Raw genomic sequence first — 23,152 nt, forward strand, 5'->3', positions numbered from 1 at the left:
CATAAAATAAAAAATAATAACAGCATACTTACCTTGCTTAAAGTGACTTCTTTTTCACAGACTATCAATGGCACTTAATAAATACAATAGGCACTTAATAAATATAGGTAAACCTTAAAGTGTTTCTTCTACAATTTCAATTATGACTTGAAAAAACAGTTTTATTAAAACACATAATCATTATGATCTACAAAATGTCTTTCCCTTATCTCCTCATTTTGTTCCCCCTACCCACTTTATTCTCCCAGTGGTGTGTAAAATTTTTATCCCTAATAAATGAGTCGTTGTGCATTTATTTGAGCACATACGTATTGAGACTCTCTGGAGAAAAAGATATTGATACCTGGCACGATCACAAAAAAGGCAGTGACCTTTCTCTTCCTGAAATCGTCAATTGTGAAATAGTAGTATTGTAAGATGTTTCTGCAAATGTAACCAAGCAGGATCCTATGGGGCCTTCCCATGACAAGCTCTCCCCCATATCCTCTGCTTTACCTCCTCTCTGAAGTACCTAGATAACAGTACCTGATGCACATTTCCTGAGCTGTTTGAGAGATGTGAAAACCCCCCACCAACTGGAAGATGTTAACTACTTGATGGCCATGAGCACGTAGGTCTAGGCCTCCAGGAGCCGAAGACTGATAATGTTAGTGCCTGTGACATCGACCTGTTACCTCACCCTCAGCCAGTTAGAGAATTGTGCACGAGCTGATCACATACCCTGCGACCCCCTCCCTCACCTGGCTTTTAAAAATGCTTTGCCAAAACCCATCGGGGGACCTTGGGGTTTTTTTAGAGCATGATCCACTCCTCTCCTTGCATGGCCCTGCAGTAAACCTTTCTCTGCTCCAAACTGCGACACTTAGGTTTGTTTGGCCTTGCTGTGTGTTGGGCCACACAAGCAATTAACATTTTAACAGTAGCATATATAAAATGAAGGCTCTTTCCTATTTTGTCCCTTTTTTATATGGAAAATGTCTAAATAAATAACTTTTCCCTGGTTGGGCATCTGGGTTATTGTTAGACTTGGGAATTGCTATTTATCAACCTCACCGAAATATTTATCTAATCAAAAAATGTCTTTAATAAAACTCACCAATGGTAAGTTGTAATTTCATTAACGATAGTTACTGAGAAAGGTCAGAAATTTAGGGCTAAATCAAAGAAAGAGGTATACGGGTACTACTTAAAAACTGTTTTCACAGTGAAGAAAAAAATACTCCTTTAATTCATCTCTGGGTACTGAAAGGTTGGCACAGATATCTTCTTCTGTGTTGAAAGTTTAAATAGCTATCACAGCATTTCATAAATTTAAACTTGAATTGAAAAGCTTTTCTTGTCTCCAAAAGAAAAATAGTCACATATTACTTACGTAGTAATTACAGGCTATGCAGCTGCCCTACAAAGTTTTACTATAAATGTGTTAAGCATGAACCACTACACAAACCTTATTCAAATTGCATTAAATGTTAAGCCAAAGAAATGTCATCCTCCACACCACTCCACACAATTGCTTGCACAAGAACAATGGCCATCTCCCTAGTCTGAGACCTAAATAGTGTAATAGAATCAATGCTGTTGATTTAGGCTATGGTTGGTTAAGTCATTACTGTTATTCCTCACCAAGCAAAAAGGTCTCCTTCCCCCTCATTATGCATATGTGAAGCTTATGCTAATGCGTACAAATCTAAGAGTGAATAAGCTTCTTTGAAATAGCATTTAAAGATTGAGATTTCAAGAAAAAGTACATGGCTTCTATCATGATAAAAGTACTGACCTCAATTTCTACATTGCACTGATCCTTGCTTTAAGCCTTTCTAACATACAATTTAAAGCTTACGCAGCATTTCCATTTGCCTAAGACTTTAAAAATATTTAGCTGGTCACACAAAGCACTGTAGGCATATCATGCCAGTAACGGAAGAATAAAGCGGACAAACTTACGAAATGTTTTAAGGAAAGCTGGTAGAGGTATGATTTCGAAAAATTTCAACTTCGTCTTTTAGAGGCCTTTATATCAGCCATTCTAAATAGGCAGTTTTAAGGCTGTTGTTTGATTTGTATGTATTATTTGAGCTCGGAAGCAAATGAATACGGCAAGATTTGGAGAATATTGTGGCAAACAAAGCTGTCAGGTTTAACGACCTAACACCTAGAGCAATCTGGGAACAAATCAAACTGGGCTTAAGTTGTATTTTACCTTAATTCAAAGACCTAGACGCATTAAAATGTAATACACCCTTACCACTTTCTATTTTCTCAACTTTTGTCAATAGGATCCTATTTAATGATTAAAAATATCAGGATCACCAGGGATGTAATGTGAATATCATGTAACCCCTGCTAATCATGTGACAAAAAGGGCACTCTCCATGACTTTCTTCCTGAAGTCCCAGAAAGCCAGTCTAATCATGAGAAAACACTAGACAATCCCAAGTTTGGGGAACATTCTTAGGATACCTGTCCAGAACAGTCTTAGGATACTTAAGACTTGTCAAGGTCATAAAAACAAGGAAAGACTGAGAACCTGTCATAGAACAGAGGAGACTGGGAAAACATGACAACTTAATGCAATATCCTATAATATCCAACTAAAATACCCCAGGTAGGATCCTGGAGAAAAAGGAAGACTGGTGAAATCAAAATAACATATGAACTTTAATTATCATGTATCAGCATTTGTCTATTATGAGTTACAAATCTTTCATATTTGTGTAAGATGTTAACAATAGGGGAAACCAGGTATAGGGTATATGGGAATTCTCTGTACTATCTCTGAAACTTTCTGTAAATATGAAATTATTCCAAAATGCAAGATTTTTTTATGGACAGGCTTTTTATTTCTACTAATTGAAAATTAATCTTTGTCTACACTAATTTTACAGTATAATTCATCTCTTAGTCTTACATCAGCATTTTAAAATTATACACGAAATGGCCTCAAATTTGTGGAAAGTTATTGAGTATACACAGAAGATGGACTCCAATACCTCAATTCCATCACCTCTACTTGCTTTTCAACCTGCTTCTCCACTGAGAAAGTTTGAGGAGGCTCACATTCACTAACCTCTCCTAATAACATGCTTTAAAACTAGGTGTCTGACAGCAAAGTGAGAAAAGAAACATAGTCAACTTTCCCTATAATTTATGCCGAAAAGCTAAGCAAAGTACAATTTTCACTTGTCTCTTTCCTATAGATTGCAAAGAACCTGTCACTATTAAAAAGGTTTGGTCCATTTGAAGCCAGTGCTGTTGATGATGTGACTTTAGAAAGTATAGTGTCAGAGACCTAGGGATATGTAAAAATGAGATTTTGAAATGAATGTATAAATTCAGGAAAGACTCGATAGCAGTGCCAGTGAAAGCACAAAGAAACTCAATTTGATTTCTGTGAAAGATGTTTACTTTCAGTCAGTTGAATGAAACCTAATTTCTTTTTTAGGAAAGAAAATTGGCAAGAAAGCAGGATGTGAAATTTTTTGCAGACCCTCATTGTAGTAGGTATGATGGCTGTAGTTTCAGAAGGTAGGACTAGGATGAAGTCAAAAGAAATCTTATAGTTAAATACGCTTGTTACATAGAAAAAGAAATACTTGAATGATTTATTTGATCATAAAAGGCAAGGTCCTGGGAGAATTTAGACTACAAAAAAGTTTTATTTTTATTTTTATAAAAGATGACAAGCATTTCTGGACTTACCCTAGAGAGCTGAGAGATTGGGTTTTGGGTTTGGTGATAAGAATAGAAAAGAGTTGGAAGAGAAGATCTCCATGAAGAGATGGCAAGTGAGAAAGTGACAGGAAGTCCTTAAGTGAAAAATTCCTTATGTGGATAGTCATGTGTCTTTTCCTTATTGTATTGAATGAGATCCATTGTTTATTGCAGACCCTACAGTCTGCTACACCCAGTAGCCATGGCAACAGAGCAGTAGTTGAAGGGGGCATTTGGGATGGGTGGGTCATTAGAAATTCAGCAGGAACAGAATGGCAGGCTTAGATGGTGCCAGGAGAAGAGAGTGCCTTAGGAATCCTTGATATTGGGGCATAATAGATGGAGTGGAGGGTCAGGCATTTATGTGAAAATTCAATGAAACAGTGACATCAAAAGCCTGGAGGACTTCAGTATATAAAACAGCAGATATCTGGCTTTCATATATAAAAATCATGTGTGAAAATAACATACCAGGATATGAGTGTTTGGTGGTACAATGGAGGCTGTCTTTTTCTTTTATAATTATTCAATGGTTATCTAACAATTTTCCATCCATATAATGCTCTTACCTTCCTCTTGGCAAGTCTGCGTCATCCTTTTTCCACCGCACAGTTGGTTGAGGATCTCCTTGGACCTGACAACGAAACTCTACAGCTTCTTCCTCCAGCACCACCTGGTTAATTGGCCTCCTGAGAAATGCGGGTCGTTCTTAGGAAAAAAAAAAAAAAAAAAAGTAAAATAAAATGAATGTTGTGCATACTTCAAGTGCATTAAGAAAAAAAAGCATAGAAAATATGTGGTTTATTTTTGGTACATAGGTACCTAATTTTATAGCTCAACTATGTCTTGATAAGGCCCTACAGATCCAATGTAATTGTATAAGATAAAATATTTTTGGAACACATAAATAACTATGGTTTGCATATAAACCCATACAATCTGTTGGAAAATATTAAATTGACTCTTCTGTGAATTTCTGAACTAAATCATGTGGAACTTGTCATAAAAAAAACCCTGAACAATGAATTCCAAAGAAACAAGGAAAGAGATGATTATCTTAATCCATTAAAATGACTCAGAGTGGGAAAACTGAAAGTTGAAACTAATGGAAAATATCAAAAAGGAAACAAATATTAATATTCCATCAAGAATGCTAGAGAAAACTAAAAACGTTGTGCTCTCAAGATGAGTATTATCTAAATTTTCTCACTAAGCCTATCCATTTGATAAGGACCCAATACTTCCATGAATATTTTCACTTCATATATGATTTTTTTGTGTGTCTTAAATTTTTTAAAAATCTGTCAATCTAATTTTTCTTAAATAAAAAACACTATCATTATTAATTATTGTAAACTATTTACTGTCACATACTTTTCTAAGGCTACTTCTAATTATCTTCTCCTAAGTGTTCCAGATACTTGTCCATTTTTATTTACTTAACTTTTCTGTTTGTTTATTTCTCTAGTATTCTGTTTTAGTGTTTCCGTCCTTTAGTCTTTTGTTGTTAATCTGTACCTAGCACTGTTAATCTGCATTCTAACACTCTTCTAAATAAAGCCTGGAAAAAATAAATTCCTGTCCATAAGAATCTTACTATTGAAGAGAGGTATAAAACAAAATGTAGTTTTACATATCTGTAAACACTTCAATCTCTTGTCTAGTTTCCTCTCTTTTTTATAATGATCTGATTCTGATACAGGAAAAACCACCATTTAACTTTTTCTTAGCCCATGTCTCTCAATCATAGGCAAGTCCAATATTGCTACTTATCGAAGTAGGAAGAGAAGTCAAGGAAAAGAAGAATGAAATCCATAGGGAGTTGACACAATTTATGGCCATATGGCCATATTTAGTCACTTAGAACTTTAGTTTCAAACCCAATTTAAGAATGTGAATACAGTGGCACAAAAATTGAAACATATTTAGCAAGAAATCTTTAAGGAAAATAAATCACATCAAATAACATATGCTGAGTATAGACTGGAAGTATATGATTTTACTGACTAAATAAAGACCCATATTTATGAAACAAATGTGTAAGCTACAAAAGCATATTTTACTGCAATAAAGTCAACCATCATTGGTATTCAGAAGGAAGACAACTGCATCTGTCCACAGGGCAGCTGACAGTAGGGATCAAAATTTTCTTTAAACACAGACAGACCTGCACATGCTCAAGTATCTGTACACTGGGGCCCCCAAACCCCAAGCCGTAAAACAAGGCTCATGGACTTTATCATGGAGAGGTTTTCTAACGCAGGATTTAGAAATAATCCATATAGACTTGAGGGAAAAGTTTGCTTCAAAAGATTTTAGGTGGTCAGAAACAATTAGCAGCTAAGTGTGCCCCTTTGACCACAGAACAAATCTGCAAGTTGGACAGAATTACTTAGTGTTCTCCTTTGACCACTGGACACTGTGTGCTTCAAACTATCTTAGTGCCTGCATAGTTCATATTGAGCTACTGTTTTTGGCAGTATATAGGCAATAGGATCAGTATCTTCTTACGAGTGTTTGGAATATTAACAGAAAAAGATGAGTCATTAGCATAGAAAGCAGGATTGATTCCTTCTTTGCTATCACTTAGGGATATTCATCCAGCTCATCCAAAAGCTGCAGTAACCCAATATTAAAAGAGATCCAAGCCACTGCTGATATCACTAATGAATGAGAAATCATGTGTCAGGCTATCCCTCTGTTCCCTCCGATTTTAAAGGGGGAATTGTCCTAAAACTTGGCATACGGATGAGTAAGCTAAGAGAAGTCTTTCCCTCATCCACTCATTCATTCAGCACATGTTAATGCAGCTTCTCCTATGCCAGGTTTCTAGCTTGGTAGCTGGTGAAGAGCCAGCAGCTTGGTTTCATCAGAAAAGTGGTGAGAGATGAAACTAGTTAGTCGGTAAATGGTGAGACAATGATGGGCCTTCTATACCATGTCAAGGAATGTGAGCTCTGCCCTAAAGGTGATAGAGAGATGTTGAAAGAATTTAACTAAGGCAGCAGCATTTTTAATAAGCATATGAAAATGATCATGTTGGCAGATCTGTGAAAAATGAATTAGAAGAGAATATGAAGCAGTGAATTAGGTCAAACAGTTATTGTAAGAAATTATTTCAGCTTAGAACTGGCAGTGGTTCTAGGGATATGGAAGAGGGAACAGAATGAAGAGATACCAGAACTGGGTGATCAATCAGATGTGGAACGAAAGTCTAGAAAGATTCTAAAATTTCCATTTGGCAAACTGGAACAAAGTGGCAGGTAAAGTATGGATATGGTGTGTGACTGTGTCAATCCTTTCATTGCAGATATGGTAGATATGAAAAAAATGGACCCCTTACACTTAAGCCATTGTTAGCCTTCTGTTACTTGAAGTCAAATGCATTCATAATTAATATGGTAAAGGAGGCTACTTATATTATAGAGAGGAGAAAATAAATATGATTACATCTATAGACATAGAGAACCTGTTGGATTAAAAAAATTCTAAGTAAGAAGGAATCACAAGAAACTTCTTAAGTATAATGAAGATATTTTATCAGAAACTAAATGCAAAAATTATTCTTTAAAAGTAATATACTAAAGTCACGCCTAATACAATCAGGAACAAAATGGACATGCTGACATTAATAATCAGTAAGAAAAAGACGGAAAGTGTGAGTATTGGAGAAGAACCAAAATAGTCATTACTTGCAGACACTCCACAATACAAATAATACAGAACGGTAACTTCGATCATTGATAACTGCAACAAAAGATAAGAACAACATAGGATCATGGCAGCAATGCTGGCAGTATTGGAAAATCGGGGATTTTAGGATAAATTGTGGCAAAATCATACCTTGGGATGTTAATGCTATCTCTGTATCTATCTCCCTAACATGGAAATTTTTCATGGCATGATGCTGACTACAAAGTAAATTGCATAAGAGTATATAGATTAGTTCCACTACCTTGGGATGTTAATGCTATCTCTGTATCTATCTAACATGGAAATTTTTCATGGCATGATGCTGACTACAAAGTAAATTGCATAAGAGTATATAGATTAGTTCCACTAAAATACACATGAATATCTTCAGGCAAAGTTATTGTATGTTTCCTTTAACATGCCACCAGTCACAAAATTGCAACATATGAGTATAATTAATTCAAAGAGCAAACTTTGAAAGAGTTGCCACAAAACTAAAATTGTCTCTTCGTTCAGAGGACACCATTAGGGTCCTTGAGGATTTTTTTGGTTATCATACCTGTTCTAAGTCCCACTATTTTGTATGGAGACACGTGGAAGCACCTGATTTACAATTTCAAGAAGGAAGAAAGTTATGGGGTTCCCTGCTGCTGTTCTGAGGAACTCAGTAGGGGTGGAGAACTTTGCAGCTAACTTTGTCTATTCTCTTCTGCCCTCAAGCAGAGTTTAGTTGCCAAGCAACTAGATAACCACAGGAGACTATGTGGTATAGAATTTTTGGAAGCCTAACATTGGTTTATGGTGGAAAATGCAATTCAATTGATTAAAAAAAATGGACAATGCAAAGAATAACCCAGAAGAAAGTCATTTGCATATACATGGCACATCAGAAAGGGTTTTATACCTGAATGTACCTGAGGTTGTGCCTTCCAACAAAGTAACATTGAAATTTACCAATTCGTTGGAATTTGGTCACAACTTTAAAAAAATTGTTCTGAGAATTTCCATAGCGCCTGTTGCAGCAATTATCTCTAAATTATGTTATTCATTATGTCAGTTGTTTTCTGCTAATTATATTAAGTTCATCTTCTACTTTGTAATTTTAACAGCCCACAAAAAAACAGTATGTTAAAAACTGTAGGTTTGCTTAACATTTATTTAGATCGAAAGACAGTTTTTGGTAGGAATTATTTTCAGTTTACTTAACTCGACTTTATTTCCAGAAAATCTGAGAATCAAAAATATGAGTATTAAAGACTAAATAAGTTATACAGGCAGAAATGTATTTTTAAATGCTTTGCCTTTGCAGAGGTTACTGCTACCATAGCTAAACACAAAACCACACCCCTTTCAGACGCAAATTACAAAAATTACAAGGAATTATCTTGGGGTTTATAGTTTTGTGTCAGAATCATCTGCAAATAATGTAGTTAGAAGGATTAGAAAGTAAGATGACAAGAAAAGCATCCAGCAAGTCGATAAGTGACCACATTCAATACCCATTAATGCCCCGTGAAGTTTGTACTCCATGAAGCTCTGGACAACTACAATAAATATACATGAAACATCTTGAACTAATGACTAACAAGCAAACCACATTTTAAGGCATGTCAAAATAATGTCACTGATTTTTCTGTGTTGTTACCTTATGGCTGATCACACATTGAAACACGGGTAGACATCTCAAGGGCTATTTGCTGAAGGTTTATCAATGAGATTAGAGTCCCTCTGAATGGCCCGATCCTTAATTATATAGCCATTGCGTGATCAGAGGCAATGTCTTTGCCAATGCAATTAACATTTTTTTTATTGTGAGATTAACTGGATTTGAATCACTTGCATAGTTTGCTTATAAGATTAATCTCTCTTGAGATAGCAGTGTTCTTTGGCAGCGTGGTACTATGTAAAGTACAGGTCTCAAGTAGCCAGGTTAATTTAGTTCCAAATTGCCATTGTGGAAATTCCAGCTTTGTATTCAACTGTAATAAAATCAAATGCCAAGTCTCCTTGTGGTTACGTCAATAATATTCAGAAATCAAAATATTCACTTCAACCCCAAAACCATAAATCTGAAATGTGGTTGCATAATATCTCTTAACTTTCTTACTTACATGCTACAATGAAGGAAATTAAGTGTCCAGAGAACAAATTTCTTTCAACTGTATTCAGTCATTGACTATGGCTGTAAAATTGGTGAAGGCTATGCTGTGACAGCTATTACTAGGACAACCTTAACAATTTAAAAATAAACTTTGCTTGACATTATAAAAGTAGCATTATGGCAATAATTATATAGGTAGAGTCCTTTAAATCCTCTAAGACCAAAGCTATGCAGTAAAAGCACATGAGACCTAACCACTGCTTGTAAATCTTATCTTAACTTCAGTTGATCCAGAAGGATCCGCCACCCAGTAGTGTCTATTAAACTGGAAAGTGAGATGGCTAGTCGTAGTATGTCTCCTTTTTTAAATGGGTATGTGTGAGGGGCAGGGGGTTATGATAGCCATTGAATGCGAATTACTGTGCCCTTCCAATATAGACTGGATGATAATGATCAGTCTGCCTGACTGGGATTAAATAAATCCTTGCTGCACTAATTTCTCTTCTTGCCAAGAATTTTCTTTGTCTGAAAGAAACCATCCTGTGAAGCAAAAGCAAACATAGGTAAATATTCTCAGAGGGAAAAGAATGCCTTTCTCACCATGCTTTAGAAGCAAAGTTTCGTGTTATTGCTGATATGATATGACATGAGAGTCATACTGAAAGCAGGGGACCTGTCTATTCATTTCCCTAACTCTATTTAAACACTCAGAGCCTGGCACATAGTAGGTGTTCAAAAGATATTTATTAAATAAGTGAACAAATGAGAAATATTTTGCTGTTTTAAAGTTTGCAAGTTAATATTATTTAAAAGAACTAAATTGCTCTTAACAATAACCTTGATTTTAATAACACCTTATGTTTTAAATTCTTAAATGAAGGCCACAAGTTATCAATAACACACAGATATTTCCTAAGGTTTGGTTCTGAGATTTCTTCCCTCATAGCTTTGTCTCACAGTATCTCAACTACACTCAGGCCATCAACTATTATCTCTCACTCAATAACTGAATATCAATATAACCAGACCCAACCTCTATCCTCATCCCAAAGAAAACAGTCATTTGAAGAAAGCCTCCAGTGTAAAAGACAGAACAATGCAGGCGAGAGGTCAGGGAAAGGAACTTAGAAGAAAAGGAGGAATGCATCATGAGAAAAATTTATTTAAAAAAAAAGAATATTGTTAAAATCCTGAGATGCAAGATAAGTTAAAACATCCATGAAATAAGAACAAGATGCTATAAATAAGGAATATTTCAAGAAAAGAAAGATCTAGGAGATTTAACGTCTCATTAATGAATTTATGCTCAACAGAGAAATGGAATAGAAAAAATGGACAGTATATTTCATTGACTTGTATGAATAGAGCGTTTTTAGATTGAGATTGCTCAGTAAGTGTCCAACCAGTAAAAGAAAAAAAGTGCCAAAATGAGGCATGGTATTGAAACATTTCAGAACCATGGGATAAAGAGAAGGTACTAAGTAAAGTTTGGAAAGAGAAAAAAAAAAAAGGAAAATGATCGCATAGGGATCAAAAGTACAGTAGACTCCTCAACAGTAACGATGGAAGCAAAATGATATTGAAGTGGCGACCTTAACATTTCCAGCAAAAATATTTTTTTAAACTTGAATTCTATAACCAGCCGAAGTATCCATTAAGTTTTGGATTGAATAAAGATAGCTTGGTCTGGAATGTGCTCTAGGCTCTAGTCAAGGAGAAATCAGTAGAGAAACACTGTTCTGAATATAAGAGTTAAACAAGAAAAAAAAATACAGGATATAGGAAACAGGGAATCCAGCATCAAAGGAAAGGGAAGATGAATATCAGAATGAAGTTTCTGGGGTAGATCTAAATAGAATCCAGCCTGGTTGGACTGGGCAGAAGTCTGACGCCTCCAGGATGGCTGTAGCAAGAGTAGACTTAATAGCTAAATAGAATTTAGAGAATTTTAAACCTTCTGTTGAAGATTTCAAGAAGAATTCATGACAGGCATAGATAAACATAAGTAAAAGGAAAAATGGATTTATTATTAATTCAAAGAAGACCAAATATAGTGCCAGAAAAGTAATGCCATTATAATAGCATAACACTTAGCTCACAGTCAATATTTACAAGGTTATAATAACTTAAATTCTAAATATTAATATAGTCAATGTTTCTAAAGTCAATATACTGAAAAGACAAAGAAGGGAAAAGACAAAAAGAAGGGAAAGTACAGGTGAGAAGTTGGGGAAGGGAGTATAAGTGGGCCAAATCATCATCTTCCAAAATAAGAAGTTAAAATTGCAGAATAAGCACATAGATATATGGAAATAAATCCCAGAAGAAAAAGATAAAACAGGCTTACAGGAATGTTCAAAGATGAGAAATGTGTGTGTGTGTGTATGTGTGTTGGGAGGAGGGGAGGTTGCAAGCTCTTTCTGTATTTCATCATAAGTTTTGCAATACTTCTAATGTCTATTAGAAATGTAACACAGAAAATTTTTTTTCATGTATTACTTTTACAAACATTTAAAAATAATTAGGAAACAATTTTTATTTTTAGTTGCTTTTTAATGATAGTTAAATTCTAGATAACAGACATCCCAAACCTACCCATAACTGGAAATTTAATTATGTACTTCAACTCTAGTTTCTCTGTCTTCAGGATCTCTAGAATTTAATTAACATATGTAAATTGCTACAAAGTATTCTTTATGAAGACATCTAGACTGTGTCATAGATTTTAGTGTCCTTCTGCTCTGTGATGCCTACTTCTAATTTTTAGATTTGGTACTGCCACTTAACTAGGATGCTACTTTATGGTCAGCAAATATTAAAGAAGAACAAACAGCATAAATGACTCAGAGAGTATGGCAGAGTAACATTTTGAAAATTAAGTCACACTGATTAAGACTTTTCCTAAAGCGCAGATTCTTAAAGCATAATTTGAAATTTTCAAACTAAAAAACTTCTAAGTCCAATCCCACTTATTAAAGAGTCAAAATACTTGCAGATGGCTATTGTATTGGTAAAGACCCTTTAACCTTTTCATTGGTTTCCTTGCCATTATAAGTGAATTATATTTTTGAACAATTAAATATCATCAGTTACTTTTTCTGTATTATATATCTTAAAGATGGAGTTGCAAAGGACATTTAAAAACTTCCATTTAAAAGCTGGAAGAGTACAGAGTTGTCATAGTAGCCAGAGTTTTAAAGGCAGAAGTGTTGCTACATGAAAATAGAATTGAGAGAGGAGAGGTAAACTGTCACTAACCAGCTTTACATTTATAAACCTCCCACCAGAGATAGAATATCTAACAACGATGAAATACAGATAGGTTTACTAGAAAACATTTTCTGGATACAGAGCATCAAAATAAACTAAAGAAGGTCTCATTATACATAGCACACTAGTTACTTTATTTTCTCTAAGAACTGGGGAATCAAGGTACAGGAGGGGGTCTTTCCCATGCAATACTTGTCACAATCTTGATTTAGACCATCACTACTCTTTTTATGTTTTATTTCTAGGTTTGGATGTTGTTTTCTTATCAATTATGGAATTTTAGTTTTTCCCTCAACTTAATATTGTACTTAGGTCAGTTCTGACTAGTTTACACCATGAGATAAACGTTTCTCAGCTTCCTAAACAAATTGTTCCAGAAGAACTGCCTGTAGACAAATTCAATCTTTTTGGTTTATAGCTACTTTCAAATTAATTTAGAAGTCCCCCCTGTAACTCCTGACATATTTAGGGATATCCTTCAGTTCTCATCATATTTTTAGAGAAAGTAGGGTGAATATTTCATAACACAAGTCACATTTGGTAAGTCTAATTGCTTGGGTAATAACACTAAACCCTTTCAATTTTCTTCTGAAGGCAATATATACTGCTGTAATGAAACATTTTTCTGTTCCAAAGCTGGTGGTAGCTACAGAAGAATAGAGATGAGTGTTTCTTTAAATAGAATAGCTGTACTTGTGGGTTTTCAATGCTAATGTTCAGTGACCGCTAATTTCATATCTTAGCAGGCAAAACTGTATTTTATTCATTACGGAGTGAAGCACATTTTGAGACTCTTATAGATAGATAACTGCATGAAATGTAAGGGCAAACTGATATTGTCTGAGCTCTCTGTAGGACAGAAATTTACATGCATACTTTGAGCAGTTTTATTTTTACTGTTCAATTCCTTTAATGAATTATGGGATCCTGGTTTTGTCATTTGGGACTTCAAGCTGCTTAGTATCCACAAGGAGTATTACCAGAGATTACCTGATACTCAGAGCAATTGAAAAGAGAGGCCTGCACTCTAGTACATATTCATAAACCACACCTAACACTCTAAATGTAATGGAAACAATAATATGGCTCTCTTTTGCATCGCAGCATGGGATCCCATTATACCATGGGTGGCACATCCCAAACTGCAAAAGAAGTTTCTTTAGGGATGTATGCCAGATTCTGATGCTACCTCAGTGTGTTTTGGAGTAATGACATAGGATCTTATCATACCATGCAGATTCAGAAGATTATTTTACTGACACACACAAAAAAGTAATTTGAAATTCATAATTATCTCTTGCATTTAAAAAAGAAATCATAATATCTGCAATAGTGACTCTTTTATTCAAATATATATATAGAGAGATAGATATACACACGCATCTATATGTGTGTATATATACATATGTGTATGTGTTTGTGAGTGCGTTTGTGAGTATACATATATATTTCCATACAGATACTTGAATGGGACTTCAATGGGACTTTGATGTCATCTAAAGGAATGTTTCATTTTCCAGCGTCTTTGGGATCCCCATTTTCTCCAATTTTCTGTCATTGTATTTCTCTTTCAATTTTCCACAGCTGCCCTGTAGCATTTTCCTTACTTTCGTTTAATTGGCCATCTTTACTACCTCCAATTTTCTCCTTCCTAATGCTTTCTCCACTATTTCTGTGATACAGATCTAATCACGTTTTCACTAACTAATTGAATTACTCCAGCTAAAGAGTCCTTTGGTTTTTAAGTTGAAGAAACATGAATATTATAGCAAAATAGTTGATCAATTTTTTTCTAATTTTGATTGCGTGTGTATAACTAGCAAGCTAGTCTTTTTATCATGAGGTAAAACTGCAAATAGCTCAATCTGAAATTTTTAAAATTAGAACACAAGTGAAATGGCTATACACTGCACTCTCTAATTTTTAAAAACCTTACCCTGTGTCATGCACATAATAAATACTTCATAAATGCATCACAATGGAATGAGTGATAAACTTTAAATGTATATAATCTCTCAAATAGATTTTGAGAAAAGACAGTTTTTTACATCCTGATGAAAGGTAAAATCCTATAAATATATATGAATAAAGTAGGTAAATTAATGTTTCAAAAGTTTAATTTTCTTCACATCAAAGATTTCATTGAAAGACAGAACCAGAAAACAAGACAATTCTAGTCTATTGAGCTCACCACAAGTCATAAGTAACTGTCCCTGTATGGCCTGGTGTTTGGTATTAGCAAAAATATTTAAAGGAAAAGGAAAAGTAGTAAATAGCAATTTATAATTGAAAAGAGAGTTTTACCAAAGACAGTCAGCTCTGCTGGATCACTGTCTCTTTCTCCCACCATATTGGTGCCAACACAGGTATACATCCCTGCATCACTTTTCCTGGTATTGGAGATCATTAGTTTTCCACCACGGATCTGTTAAAATTGAAAAAAAAGAAAATGGAAAGGAAAAGAAACAGAGAAAGAAAGGTCACTAATAAATAATTTTAAATATTTAAGCACATTTTTTTTCTCTAAAAGAAATAGCTGAGTGTCTAAGACACAAAACTCTACCACTATTTTGGCATCTGCACGTGTACTTTCTTCTCTTAAATTCACCCTCAATGTAAGCCTCCATATTTCCTTTCTAGAGAATGCTTCTTTAAGGTAGTCTTCCTCTCTCTTGCCTGGTCCTATTTTGAATCTTGTGACTGCCCCCATTAAACCACAGTGGTTGGTCTTCACTCTGAGATTCTGTTGAATGAATTTCTATTGACATTTGTCATCAGAATGAAGTACTAGATATCTGCTTTGGATAATATAACGAAATCTAATTGACTCAGAATAATTCAATGAGTATTTGTTGAGTACCTCTATGGGCTGGGTAGTGTCTAGGCCTTTGAGATTCAATAGTCAACCAAATAGTAAAAATCTCTGCTTTTATGGAGTTTACATTTCAATTGTTAGTATTAAAATTATCTTTGCCTCATCTTAACTATATTTATGAGATAGTTTTTGAAGAGGAGTTCAGGTTGAATAAAAACAAAAATTTTTTTTGAATGATGAGTATGACTTGGTACAAGTCATTGGCTTCTAAAATGTGTTCCCTAAATGTTTCTTAAATGAGAAGCATTTTTGTTTGAATAAACAAATGTAATAATGTTAAAATGTCTGTTAGTTAAAGGGTACATTAAAGCAGAATAAGGTTTTTAGTAAGTGAATCATCAACTTATAGCTTCTTTTCCAATAAAAATTTTTTTTATTATTTATCTAGTTCAACAATCTTAACTTTACAATGACTGAGTGTTCTTAAAGAGATATGAGATAAGCATATGCTGGTTTCCTCCTTTAATTTTAATTTCACAGGCAGACAAAACTCAAGTAGGTATGTTTTCATCAGACTTATTCAGGCTCTAAAACTAGCCATGTCATAGAAAGGGATTTTCAACATTTTTTTTTTTTTTTACTTAAGAAGAAAACAGAGTCAACCTATTCTCAACTGTATGCAGTAGAGCATAATAAATGATAGGTTTAAACCACGGAGGCCATTTCTCCTTCCCCCGAAGCTGAGTGTGACAATATGATTTGATTTGATTTGACCAGTGGAACTAAAGCAACATTTCACCAGAAGAAAGGCACTCGCATATAGGGACTTGCCTTCTCTTGCTGCATTTGGAACCCTGAGACCAGTATGAGAACCAGCCTGAGCTAGTCTGCTAGAAAATGAGAGGCCGTGAGGAGAAGAACCAAGATGGCCAGCTGAGAGACAGTCAATGGCCAGCCATGTGAGTAAAGTTATCCTAGATCATCCCAGCTGCCAGCACATGTTTAAACAAGCCACAGAAGCATGAGAAAGCCTAGCAAAGATGAACCAAGCTAGCCCAGAGCAAAGAACTGTCAGCTTACCCCCAGAATCATAGTGTAAATGCAATGGTTATTATAAATCACAGTATTTTGGGGTCATTTGTTACAAAGCAAAAGCTAAATGATTACAAACACGAAAAAGATCTTGAACAGGAGCACATTTTCATAAGTTTGGTACCCGAGCACAGACCATTGAGAACCAAATTATCTTTCACTGTAGATCCTCACAGTGTCAACAGTTCAAGCCAGAATCATATGGAATATGTTGTGATCTTTTGCATGGACTCTCTCGTCCTGTGTTATGATGTAATCACAATGTACACATAAGAATAAAACCTCATTTATAAGATATTTTTAAAGAGAATAGACACCCAGAAAATGTGGACTTTTTGATAGAAATGGTACATTTGTTTCGTTGAGACATTATTTTAAATAAAATATATTAATTCTCAGTTATTGTACTGAGTATAAAAATTATACTAAGAACCATGTCAGAAGGTTGAGGCATTATCTACTATTTCAGGGGACTGCTCTCACAAACTTCACATACACAGGTTGAATGGATCCTCTGAAAAAATAAAATAACTATATGCCATTTCTCTACCTTTTTACCATTTTCTGGGTGTTCCATTTTGAATATTAATTGACTGATTAACCTGATCATCCATTTCCCTTGAAAACAGACTATTTTTCTACAAGGGTTAAACTGCAAAACCAGGCAGTTATTTTTACATTGATTTTACTTTCTATCTCTTAAACTTTGAAATGAGTTCTCATATAATATTTTAGTTATAAATATTACATTGGAAAAACTGGAAAAGAGCTTGAAATATTTATCACCTCAAATTATTTCCTCTTATAATTTTGAAAGTAGTATGAAAAGAAATGTTCTAGTTAATACAGTTTATGGCCATCATTTACACTTTGACACATGTATTGCATGATCAATAGATGCATTTGGAGATCTTAAAAAGAGCTTCGACATCAGTATTCTACTGCAAAGATATATTTACATATTCAGATTGGTCCAGTTATTAATATATCATATACACTTGATTTATATAATATTTGACTATTTGAAGCCTCATTCCAAAGTTTTTATTTTTGGTTACCTTTTTTCAGTCCTTTCAATACAGTGTAAATAGTAATTAGCACTCAAATACAGTTCTACAACTTTATTACCAAGAAATAATAAATAATATAAATAAAATATTATAAATAATATAAATAAAATAATAAAATACATCCATTTTAAGCCTTGATATTCAATCTCTCTAGGGGTCCATTTTAGTTTAACTTACACTTATTCTTTCTTCCTTGTCATCAATTCGAATTTTATCTTTTTTCCAGTAGATGGTGGGTTCTGGGTGTCCCCGGGGAGGTTGGCACTCCAGGATTGCAGGCTCTCCGGCTGCCACTACAACATCTGTGGGATTTTGCCGGAAGTCATCTCGTAACACTGAAGAAAAACAATTGTAGTAAAAGAAAACTCAATGACAGTAACTTTAGCTTCTTCTTGCAAAAGGTAACTTCAAGTCTTAACTTACTTTGTTCTAATAAAATTCACTGGTATTTACTGAGAACAGAACCACGCCCATCTTAAAATATGTTAGAGCCAATCTAAGCGCTTCATCAACAGGGAAATGATTAACTCTATGACTATGAACCTTTGCTATAAAATCTGAGTTTAAAATGAGATAAGCCTAAAGAAAATAAGATGAGACACATTCATGATATAGTTTTGACATTTAATACAAACTCAAAGTACAAAACTGTTTATGTAGTATGATCCCATTTTCTATTTAAAAAGCATATACGTATACATACACGTGTATAAATGCATTAAAATAAGTTGTTATACTTGTTATACTTAAAGCCCTGAAACAAGTCATGTGCACGTGGTCTGGGAGCATGTATGCCTGTTCAGTCTGGGAGGGGAAGTGGGGTGAGAACTCCTTGAGAAAGCCCTTTCTCGTGACATGAATATGGACAAGATCCACACTGTTTTCATTACACTTCTGAAGATAGACTCATTGTTCACCCTTGCAATGCACTAGCACCCACATACACAGGGCTACATTTTCATTCTGTCTGCATCTCCACCTGCCGAGCGACATCTGGGCAGCGTGACATTCAGAGCAGAGATATCCCTTATAGCGGTTTTGCCAGTCTGAATTTCCCCTCCTTTCATTAGGAGAACAGCAGGTTGGACCTCCGTTGTAACCTCCGAAAATCTGGCATGCCTGGCTCTCCAAATGTCACCTATCTATCTGTGCACTTTTCTTCCCCTGGCAAAATGAAAAGCCTGGAGAAATGACTCGGTCCTATCAGACTGCAGAATGCTGGTTTTATTTAGCAAATAAGGACTATATCTATTTTAGGGTAAAATTAGAAAAAGCAGTTGAGAAAACAGGTGAAGGAGATTAAAGGGTACAAGCTACCAGTTATAAAATAAATAAGTTACAAGGAAGTAATGTACAGCACAGGGAATATAGTCAATATTTTATAATAACTTTGTATGGTGTGTAATCTGTGAAAATATTTAATCACTACTTGTACACCTGAAACTAATATAATATTGTAAGTCAACAATACTTCAATAAAAAATGTAGTTGAGACCAGCTAATATACCATATAACACAATTGCCTCTACTTTTTGTAACTGCCTTGACCTTTCCTATTCTTTGATATTCTGACACAGACAAGGTTTTTTCCCTATGTACCTTGGGGTAAAAAAATAACCCCCCCCAACACAAATATATGCGTGTATATGTATATGTATGTGTGTTATACACGTGTACATATATATACACACACCTGCATACATATATACATATGAACACACACATACATTTTCTATATATAAATTGGTCAAGCTATTTGAAATTGGTCAGCTATTTAAAATCAAAATTGGGCGGCTTGTGCTAACTTGTTATGTAAATCATCTGCTGCAAATGTGGATTAGGTCAAACCAACTGCTTTTCATGTCCTGTAATGAGACCCACTTCAGCACTCTGCTTCTTTGTTGGGCCAAGTCTCCAGGTTAATTGTCATTCTCCAAATAAATAAAAATCCCCTGTCCTGAAAATAGGTCCAGAGAGACAACTGAGTGACTTTTAAGGCTTTTCTTTTCTTGTCTCTTGCAACATGGTTTTCCATCTTAATGAAGTCATGACCTTTTATGAGATTAGAGAACCTTGTCTCCTACTGAAGGAGCAGTAAGAAAGAATTCAGCACAAATTGCTCACTCTTAGTTTATAAGCTGATTAATTTACTGCTTTAGCTGCTGAGGAAATGTGTTCCATTTTAGCACAATGAACTGCACATTTTTTGGTTCTCTTGTCTAACTGGCAAGAAGGATGTGATTTATATGCATAGGGGTTTGCTTCTGAATGGGCTGAGGGAAGTGTGCATTTAAATGTGATGTTCATGCAGGAGGGTAAGAAGGGGTTAACACTGTGCTTCCCTGTTGCAGGTAAATCCTCAAGGTAGAGCAAGCTGGTGACTCATTTATATCCTGAATACAGAACAGCTGCCTATTTATGCAATGTTAAGACCCGCAAAACTATGGTAACAGGGTGGTGAGCACCCCTACAATATCCGGTAGTGGCAGCAAGTGGTGTTTTGGCAGGCTCTCAATCTGGTCCAAAATGACACATCTGGCCAGTTGGAGAACCTTCTCCAGAACTGGTCTCCTGACAAGTAAGCCAAAAAGCCTCTGCTCAAATGGTACTTAGGACCACTGCAGATGATTCAGAAACACAGTATTACATCAATCTGCAACAAGCCAAATTAAGAGGAAAAAAAAAAAAAAAAAAAGGTCCTTTGATATGGGGGATAAAAAGGAGGAAAATATCATAACAAACTAGGGGCTGCTGCTCTTAAACAATATAACGTGTGTTTATGGCGTTGACAAAAAAAGAAAATGACTCCAATTTGCAAATGAAGCCAAGAAATCTAACATCCACTGTAATTTTAGGCTTTCCGACTATTCACCCAGAGAGTAGAGTGAGATAATAGTATAATTGGTACTGTACCCTCTTCAACTTGTAAAATGCTCTCTGGGGTTTATAGAGTAATTCATTTTTGCTTAGTGATACCATTTCTTTTACATCTTTGGGGATAATAAAATGTGTTTCTTCTCTCTCTCTCTCTCTCTCTCAAATAAAACATTCAAGAGAAAAGCAACCCTTTCAGCAGGTTCTAGCACAGCAAACAAATATAGAATCTGTCTTAGGAAATAGAAAGTCATTTTTACTCATCTCAAATTGTATAAATGTTCTGATACCTGCTTCTGTGTTTCTGACGTTTGTATACCCATTCACAAATGTCAACAAAATAAAATGAAATATTTATTGTTTCCAAATTTTTGCTAATTATTCATTTCTGTCTTGGATTTTGCCCTCTGCTTTATGGGAAGTGATAAAAAATAGAAGGTGTTCTCTACAGTAAAGGATTTATGTATGTTAGATAACGGGAACTAAAACTGTCCTGTAAATGTAAAAAAGCAAAGCAAGTCCAAATTGAGTCTATACATTTTTTCTCATTAAGCTCCTATTCTAAAAAGAACTGGAAGCCATATTTTCAATGTGGCTTGACAAGTAAGCCAAAACAAGAGCATGAAGCAATATGTGTTTACCTAAAGCTCCAAACAAGTCTTTAAATAGGGTGAAGAGAAATAAACATGATGAACTGAAAAGAATCTGGTTAAAAAGACAAAAGCTGGGGGCAGGGTAGAGGTAAGTTGTACTTTAAAGAAAAAAAGATATAATAGGCACACTTTTGATATAGTACTTGCTTGCAGATCTAAGTTTAGAATACAAGGGTTCAAATCTCCATGGGGGGAAAAAGAGAAATCTAGTTGGCTAGAACCCAAATATTCATTTCTCTCTATGAGCTGAAAACACAAATGAGACTTCACTAAGCTAGTCATAACCTGGGTTAGACTTGAATTCTCTTTACATTGACATGCACGGTGACTTAGAAAGTTATTCTGGAAGATCAATAAATTCTGAATTACTACTGTGTTTGATATGATAGAGTTCATATTCATGACATAAAGATTTGTAACAAATTAATTCAATTCTACAAGAAGACACTGAATACTGCAATGTGCTTGGCAGTGTCTTATAAAGTGGTTAAGGAATACTGTATAAAACAGAAATGACATGACGGTGCCTGTGGTAGACTTGTTCTCTAACGCTCCACAATAACCTCTCCCTCTTGGTATTTATTTCTTTGTCTCATCCCCTCCCCTTAACTGTGGGCTGGACCTGGTGACATGCCTTTAATGAAGTGATGGAATGTCATTTCAAAAATTAGGTTACAAAAGGTTGTAAGTTTCATCTTTTGGGTTCTGTCTGTCTTTCTGTCTCTCTCCTCATGTGCTTCCTCTGATCATGCAAGATGCCACACTGCTCGATGTAGAGGCCCATTTGGCAATGACCCGAAGGCAGCTTTCAGCCAACAGTAAGCAAGGAACCGAGGCTTCAGTCCACATCCCTTGAGAGCTCAAATCCTGCCAGCAACTACTGAAATTTGGGAACAGGAACTTCTGCAGCTGAGCCTTTACATGAGACCACGGCCCTGACCAACATCTGCATTGCAGCGTTGTGAGAGATCCTTAGGAGGAGACTAAGTTAACTCATGTCTGGGTTCCTGACCCACCAACAGTAAGAAAATAAATGTGTGTTGTTTTAAGCTACTAAGTTTTGTGGTAATTTGTGATACAGCAATAGGTAACTAATACAGTGCCCTAAAACAGCTTCACATCTAGGTATCCCTTTAGAGCAGACCTCTTGGACTTTTGCTTCTTACTATCCCACATTCTTTAGCTCACCAAGTTCTCTCCCTTCTGTCCTAATTCAATAGTTCTCAAAATTCTTTTTTGCCTCAGTCAACAGAGACAAGGCAAATCATTACTCTGACATTTCATCATTTTAAAATAAATTAGCAATAATAATGAAATGAAACTGCATAATTAGCAGACTTCTGAAAGATACATTTCTGACTTACAACCTATACATGCTTCCAAGCAGTTATTAAAAATGTAGAGCCTAAAACATTATGGATGAAAGTATTCATTCACACCCTCAGATAAAGAAGACCATCCACAACAAATTAAACTGATCACGGGAAAGGTAATTTAAAAAGAGATATGTAATTAAAAGCACGGTTAGCAGCAGTTGAAAAGTCTGGCAACTCAAAGCAACGCTGATCACAAGGCTTCCACGCCAGGAGGATTTCTCTCTGTATGTGCACCTGAGCTGTCAGAGCTGTGCAGCAAGAGACTTCTCAGTAGAAGACTGACGACTAGTTCTAAGAGATGCCCATCCAGTGCATATTTTAGTTTAAGAATACAAAATTTGAGTAAATCTTGATACTTAAAAGGACCGTCAGAAGACTTTAGTCATGCATAATATAGGAAATAACAAGAATTTTTTTTTAAACTTGCTTTTTTGAATCAGCAGCACACACAGTAACACTTTGATCTCCCTATTTTAAAAGTAATTGCCCTACAATAA

General features: G+C 35.1%; 1 protein-coding gene across 1 annotated transcript in view; it reads right to left on the bottom strand.

The window, feature by feature from the left end:
• ROBO2 (roundabout guidance receptor 2) overlaps positions 1–23,152 on the bottom strand; it is a gene marked incomplete at both ends in the record, with an annotated part of 574,004 nt that overhangs the window by 139,912 nt on the left and 410,940 nt on the right. Inside the window, 3 exons of the mRNA XM_082654134.1 lie at positions 4,281–4,419; positions 15,080–15,200; positions 17,930–18,087. Coding sequence (XP_082510260.1) covers positions 4,281–4,419; positions 15,080–15,200; positions 17,930–18,087 — 418 coding nt within the window. The remainder of the gene's footprint in view (positions 1–4,280; positions 4,420–15,079; positions 15,201–17,929; positions 18,088–23,152) is intronic.

The sequence above is a fragment of the Grampus griseus genome (genome assembly GCF_964374135.1).
Source record: "Grampus griseus genome assembly, chromosome: 5".
In the NCBI taxonomy this organism is placed as follows: Eukaryota; Metazoa; Chordata; class Mammalia; order Artiodactyla; family Delphinidae; genus Grampus; species Grampus griseus.